The sequence below is a fragment of the Oncorhynchus gorbuscha genome, unplaced genomic scaffold, assembly GCF_021184085.1.
Source record: "Oncorhynchus gorbuscha isolate QuinsamMale2020 ecotype Even-year unplaced genomic scaffold, OgorEven_v1.0 Un_scaffold_3981, whole genome shotgun sequence".
Taxonomy (NCBI): Eukaryota; Metazoa; Chordata; class Actinopteri; order Salmoniformes; family Salmonidae; genus Oncorhynchus; species Oncorhynchus gorbuscha.
Window position 1 is genome coordinate 32,501 of NW_025748106.1, and position 7,879 is coordinate 40,379.

Genomic DNA, 7,879 nt, shown 5'->3' on the forward strand with positions numbered 1-7,879 from the left:
ACGTCCTAAACTTATGTTTATTTTTTAACTCCTTGTTTTTCTTCCCTTTTTTAAATTCCGTCATTAGTTGCTGACACGATGACTTGTTGTGCGAGTTGCTGAGTGCTGTCTGGGGCGTAGACTTGGTGTGAGACTCCAGTCAGAAAACTAACCCATTAAAGTGGATGATGACCTACAAGCTCTGGCATCGATATAAACATTTCTGCACTCGGTACCTCAGCAGACTGTTTCATTTTTAGTTACTTTAGTGAGAGATTTTTTTTTAAATCAGGTTTTCCTACTTAGACTATGGTCTTTGCCATAATGCAAATGAAGACACGTTTATATGCTCTTAAAATCTTTATTCCTTGCGCTGAATGTTCATTGTTAGGAATGCAATACATACATTATATTAATGGTGTCTTAAAATGCTCTGTTATGCTTTTTAAAATGTTGAATGCACGGGCCTATTATGGATGAATTGTCCTGTTTTCCTGCTTTGGTTGCCGTTCGATCGATGCAAGAGCAGACAGAGATGGAAAAGAAAGCGAGACATCTCACTCGCTCCTTTTTCCCCTCCTTCATATACAGTCAATGGACTAAGCGAATCAGACCCAGCTGCTAATTTATTGGTGCCTTATGGGAGAGCCTCCCCTTAAGCAGACAGGAACTTTAAAACCTGGTTAACGGCCTGAGTGGGACATCTAAAATGTATCCACCATCTTTGGCAAGAGCTCAAGAGAGCGAGAGCGGAGGATTTCCTGTGTTTAGCGCGGAAGGACACCCGTCTGCCGCGGTGTGGGGGTTGTGAAGCGGTCTGGATGAGATTTCCTCTGGCGGCGGAGTGATTTTGGCTGCCTTTTTGCATTTCAGTGTGAAGTCAATGCGAATCTGCAACACGGGAAGAACATGGCGACTTCACTTCATGAGGGGCCCGCTAACCAACTCGATCTGCTCATCAGAGCAGGTAACGGAATTTATTTTTAGAACTCGTTCTACCGGCGACCGTTTGTTGACACGTTGTGTGTTTATTTTAGCGACCGCTTGCGCCCCCCATATCCGTTAAGTAGTTTGGTGAAATAATGGAGGGCAAAGCAGGAAGTGATCACCTTGCTTAGTAACCTGCATGGCGATGTCCGCTTTCTTCAGTCCTTCTTAAAATGTTTAAAATTACCGTTTTGGATTTGAGCACTGGAGGATTAGACCGCAATCTGCACGTATCAGCGCGTGCATATCGTGATTTATAGTTTCTTCGTCCATGTGTATCATAATAACTGGTTATTCTGGCAGAGAGGGAGCCCCGCTGAAACCAGGAAGTGTTGTAGATGTGTTGTCTTTCCTACGTCTTTGCCACGCTGTCTGAGTCGGAAGGGCATGTGGGTTTATGTTTATTCCGCGTTTATCATGGCTTTAAATACACAATCTGTTTATATGATCTACCTATATTGAATCAGTTATGTTGTGATTTTTATCCCTGTATTGAAATATAGTCTATCGATATATTTTTCCTTGTTGAATAACACATACAGCCAGTTTGTTCAAACATTGAATGACACGGAAGTGAGTGTAAACATTTAGTTGAAAGCTGTATTCTAGTCATTTTGTGACTTTTTTTCCCCCCATCTGTTTTCAGTCATGTACCGTTTTTCTGAGTCGGATTCGCACCGTTATCTAAGTGTGGGCCCAGTGGTTTATCCCGTGAAGTGTGTGGCTGCTAACGGTTTTTCCTGGCTTTTGCGTTTACTCACTAGCGATTTTTAAGTGCAAATCGTGTCTCGTTTAAGTTCATTTTTGCCATACAAAGGTTATTTTTTACATTGTCTAGAGTGTTGCATTTTCTTCCTTGATTTAACGATGATTTAAAAAAATATATTTTTGGATCATTTCGATGGCGGAAGCATTGTTATGCATCTAGGCGGGTTGTGGCTTGATTGACAGGTCCATTTGACCAACGGCGCTCGTGAGGCGTTCGAAATCCTCCCACCAGCCAATGAGTGCTGCTAGACGGGTGGGCGTAAGATTACTGACTTATCCAATGGTGTCCGGGGCGGGGAGTGAGTGACGTGGGGACGGAGACCGTCTTCGAAGAGAACTGGAGGGAAAGGCGACGCGAGTGTAAACACGGAAGTCAAATAGGGGGACTGCACTACTTTGTGTCGGACTTGCTATTATTGGCTCGGTCAAATAGTACCAGCTTTTTCTTTCTTGCTTGTCGAGACGTAATGATGAAAATCATATTTATTCACACGCATTTTGTACTTTTGAAATATGCTGACTTTAGCCTCAATTGCTTTTTACAGATGTTAATTCATTTTCTTAAAATACAATGACTGAATAAGGTAGTGCAGCAGTACTATTTCAACCCGAGTCCGTACCCAACCAAATATTCGGATAACCAACCTCTCTTATTAACCAAACACTAAAACACTCACTGTTGAACGAATCCCTAGAAATATGAAATGCATAACATTTTATTTAACTTTTACAGTAAAAAGTTAACTTTTTAAAATATATTTTTTAAAGTGTTAACACTTTTATAGTTAAATCCGTATGTATAATATGCTTACAGATAAATGCATCTTAGTATGTATGTCAAATGTCTGTGTTTATTTCTAGCCTATGTATCGGTGTCAAAGTATCCAGTCTATGTTATGGTCTATGGTGGGTTTATTTAGGTAGTCCTGCCTGGTTTCAACGGCAGCTCGGCCTATCAGGTGCCTATGTTAGTTCTGCTTGTTTGTGTGTGTGTGTGTGGGGGGCTACAGTTTGTTTGCGCTTGGGACGACGGGTAGTGTGTGTGTCAGGGTCTGAATGAGAGGGATTGGGGGCAGCAGTCAGTCTTCCTAAAGATAACCCTTCCCCCTACCCTGTGCCTGCCTCGTAGCCAAACATGGGCAGGGGTGATGGTAACCAGATACGTGCTTCCCAGAGAGGGACAACAACAGGTGCCCTGGGATTGGTCCCAAATGGCACCCTATCCACTTTATAGTGCACTACTTTTGACCAGGGCCCAGAGCGCTCTGGTCTGCTCTGTACTGTAAATGTAATCCCTAGGTTTAGTCTGTCTCCTAGTTCCTCAGAAGGACTACATACCCCATACTAATAAATTGCATAATTTTTCCTCGTCTCCTTTTTTTTTTGTGAAACAATTCCTAGCCCAAATGATTTACCATGACCAGATGAGCACAAGGAAATCCTCTAGACCTCTTGTTGTAGACAGCCCGTAATGAGGAAAACAGATTGGGTCATTTTACAAGGAAAACCTTAGGGCCCAAAGGAAAGGAGGAACTATGACTTCTAACCAATACTTATTATATGGTTAGTTAGTTATTGTTAGTTAGTTATAGATGGTTAGTTATTTGGTTAGTTAGTTACTTGATGCTCTGTAACATCTGTTTTAAGGTCAGTCTGACACTGTAGGTCATGGTGGTAAAGAGAGACTTTTATTTGCAGCTGATCCTACATCAGTTATGCCATAGTAACGGGAGACGGAACGGTTGCTAGGGGGCGCCAGAGAGAGGATGTCCGCTTTGACAGACTTTAGAAGTCCTGTGTGAAGTGTAGTAAACAAGCCATTTGAAGTGTCTCAACCTTTTTTAGTTTGGTAGTAAACTGTTAATGGTGGAACACCGACAGTGTTTTCACAATAAAAACCAAACCGTGGTAACAGACTTGAGGTAACCAAACACCACTTTTATTTCCAGTAGGATGCATCAGAACCCCTCTGCATTGGTACAAGTGATGAAATGTCTACAGCGGCTGTACAGACCTGCAACGTGCTTTTCACTCTACTAACGTGTGTTTCCTTTGTTTCAGTGGAGGCGTCCGTCCATTACCAACAGTCTGGTACCAGCATCCTACTGTTCTGATAAGACCATCGAGGCTGCCGAGGGCTCTGCTGCACATGGACTCTGTTACCAGCCTGAGAGGAGACCGCAGCCCAGGTATTCACCATGACATATTCCACCCATAAACAGCAGCCAGGTATTCACCATGACATATTCCATCCATAAACAGGTATTCACCATGACATATTCCATCCATAAACAGCAGCCCAGGTATTCACCATGACATATTCCATCCATAAGCAGGTATTCACCATGACATATTCCATCCATAAGCAGGTATTCACCATGACATATTCCATCCATAAGCAGGTATTCACCATGACATATTCCATCCATAAGCAGGTATTCACCATGACATATTCCACCCATAACCAGGTATTCACCATGACATATTCCATCCATAAGCAGGTATTCACCATGACATATTCCACCCATAACCAGGTATTCACCATGACATATTCCATCCATAAGCAGGTATTCACCATGACATATTCCATCCATAAGCAGCAGCCCAGGTATTCACCATGACATATTCCATCCATAAACAGCAGCCCAGGTATTCACCATGACATATTCCATCTATAAGCAGGTATTCACCATGACATATTCCATCTATAAGCAGGTATTCACCATGACATATTCCATCCATAAGCAGCAGCCCAGGTATTCACCATGACATATTCCATCCATAAGCAGGTATTCACCATGACATATTCCATCCATAAGCAGCAGCCCAGGTATTCACCATGACATATTCCATCCATAAACAGCAGCCCAGGTATTCACCATGACATATTCCATCCATAAACAGCAGCCCAGGTATTCACCATGACATATTCCATCCATAAACAGCAGCCTAGGTATTCACCATGACACATTCCATCCATAAGCAGGTATTCACCATGACATATTCCATCCATAAGCAGCAGCCCAGGTATTCACCATGACATATTCCATCCATAAGCAGCAGCCCAGTATTCACCATGACATATTCCATCCATAAAAGCAGCAGCCCAGGTATTCACCATGACATATTCCATCTATAAGCAGGTATTCACCATGACATATTCCATCCATAAGCAGCAGCCCAGGTATTCACCATGACATATTCCATCCATAAGCAGGTATTCACCATGACATATTCCATCCATAAGCAGGTATTCACCATGACATATTCCATCTATAACCAGGCATTCACCATGACATATTCCATCCATAAGCAGCAGCCCAGGTATTCACCATGACATATTCCATCCATAAGCAGGTATTCACCATGACATATTCCATCCATAAACAGCAGCCCAGGTATTCACCATGACACATTCCATCCATAAACAGCAGCCCAGGTATTCACCATGACATATTCCACCCATAACCAGGTATTCACCATGACATATTCCATCTATAACCAGGCATTCACCATGACATATTCCATCCATAAACAGCAGCCCAGGTATTCACCATGACATATTCCATCCATAAACAGCAGCCCAGGTATTCACCATGACATATTCCATCCATAAACAGCAGCCCAGGTATTCACCATGACACATTCCATCCATAAGCAGGTATTCACCATGACATATTCCATCCATAAGCAGCAGCCCAGGTATTCACCATGACATATTCCATCCATAAGCAGCAGCCCAGGTATTCACCATGACATATTCCATCCATAAGCAGCAGCCCAGGTATTCACCATGACATATTCCATCCATAAGCAGGTATTCACCATGACATATTCCACCCATAAGCAGCAGCCCAGGTATTCACCATGACATATTCCATCCATAAGCAGGTATTCACCATGACATATTCCATCCATAAGCAGGTATTCACCATGACATATTCCATCTATAAGCAGGTATTCACCATGACATATTCCATCTATAAGCAGGTATTCACCATGACATATTCCATCTATAAGCAGGTATTCACCATGATATTCCATCCATAAGCAGCAGCCCAGGTATTCACCATGACATATTCCATCTATAAGCAGGTATTCACCATGACATATTCCATCCATAAGCAGCAGCCCAGGTGACATATTCACCATGACATATTCCCATGACATATTCTTATCTATACCTCAGGTACTACCATGACATATTCTTACCCATAAGCAGCTCGTAAGATTACCATGATATACTCTATCCATAAATAGCAGCTCAGGGTATTTCACTATGACATATTCCATCCATAAGCAGGTATTCACCATGACATATTCCACCCATAACCAGGTATTCACCATGACATATTCCATCCATAACCAGGTATTCACCATGACATATTCCATCCATAAACAGCAGCCCAGGTATTCACCATGACACATTCCATCCATAAACAGCAGCCCAGGTATTCACCATGACATATTCCACCCATAACCAGGTATTCACCATGACATATTCCATCCATAAGCAGCAGCCCAGGTATTCACCATGACATATTCCATCCATAAGCAGGTATTCACCATGACATATTCCACCCATAAGCAGGTATTCACCATGACATATTCCATCCATAAGCAGCCGAGAGACTAGAACAGAGAGACATCATTGATGTCGTAGATCTCCGATGATGTCATACGAATGTTGGTGTTCACACAACGTTACATCCACCAGAACACACACTGTTTCTCTCTCAACGTTTTCCCTCTTGTCCCACTAGATGTGTTCATCCCGGCAGGGTGTGGGACCACCCAGAGACTAAATCACGGCGATGCGGCCTAGAGTGATGACCGAGACTGTGGTGGAGTGTCTACGGAAGACTGTATGGAAGAGGACATGGAGGTCCACCTCAGGGGAGGAAACCAGGACGTCCAGAGCTCGACTAACACTCGTCAAGAAGAAGAAAGGTTAGGGAGTGGGACACGGAGGTCACCCTCTCAGAGGAAACCAGAGCCTGACCACCTAATTGATAGGGGATGAGGACAATGGGAGGTCACCCTCCTAGAGGAACTGTGAGCCTGACCACCGACCTGTTAGGGATGAGGACACGGAGGTCACCCTCCTAGAGGAACCAGAGCCTGACCACCGACCTGTGTTAGGATGAGACACGGAGGTCACCCTCTAGAGGAACCAGAGCCTGACCACCGACCTGTCAGGAAGATGAAAGGTTAGACACGAGGTCACTTTCCTAGAGGAACAGACAGAGCCTGCCCACCGACCTGTTAGGGATGAGGACACGGAGGTCACCCTCCCTAGAGGAACCAGAGCCGACCACCGGCCTGTTAGATGAGGACACGGGAGGTCACCCTAGAATATCAGCTCTCCACTGAGAAATCAAGAAACTTCCTACAATACTACCCCAAAGATACTTTTATTTGATTGGAGATACTGTCTGCCGATTGGAATCTATTGTCTGTTGATTGAGATATTGGCTGTTGATTGAAAGATATTGGCTGTTTGATTGAGATGCCAGCTATTGATTGAGATATTGGTTGATTGAGATGTCAATATTGATTGGAGATGCTGGCCGCCGATTGAGATGCTGCTATTGATTGAGATGCTGGCTGTTTGATTGAGATGCTGGCTGTTGATTGGAGATGCTGGCATTGATTGAGATACACATGGATTGAGACATTGATTGGAGATGCTGGCTGATTGGAGATGCTGGCTGTTGATTGAGATGCTGGCTGTTGATTGAGATACTACAGCTCATTGAGTTGAGATACTGGCATTGTTGTTGAGATACTGGCTGTTGATTGAGATACTGGCTGTTTGATTGAGATACTGGCTGTTGATTGAGATATTTATTGGGATTGATAAGATATCAGTATTGCTAAAGAGCCTAAATGGTTTTAATGATAAAGGTGCACTATAAGATGATGATGGTTAATAGGACTGAATTGTCAGACTGGTTGTATCTTGTAGATAAGGGATATTGATGATAAATAGATTTGGCTGTGTATCTTGTAGACAGGATGCTTGAGTGTTTAAACAGGACTGGCCGTCTTGCGACAGGATGTTGATGTTAAATAAGGATGGCTGACAGGATGTTGATGTCCAAAACAGGACTGGCTGTATCTTGTAGACAGGATGTTGATGTTA

The 7,879-nt window shown here is 43.3% G+C and overlaps 1 protein-coding gene across 3 annotated transcripts in view; it reads left to right on the top strand.

Annotated features, from left to right (window-relative positions):
- Positions 1 to 3,883, top strand: part of LOC124028291 (ETS-related transcription factor Elf-2-like) — a 21,296-nt gene extending 17,413 nt beyond the window's left edge. For 2 of the 3 annotated variants that reach the window (XM_046340394.1, XM_046340395.1), the window contains exon 4: positions 3,796 to 3,883. In XM_046340394.1, the coding sequence (XP_046196350.1) occupies positions 3,796 to 3,848 (53 nt within the window). In that variant the 3' untranslated portion in view covers positions 3,849 to 3,883. Of the gene's footprint in view, positions 1 to 852; positions 947 to 3,795 lie in introns of those variants that run through there. The other variant, XM_046340396.1, reaches the window with a different exon arrangement.
- Positions 3,884 to 7,879: the final 3,996 nt, after the last annotated feature.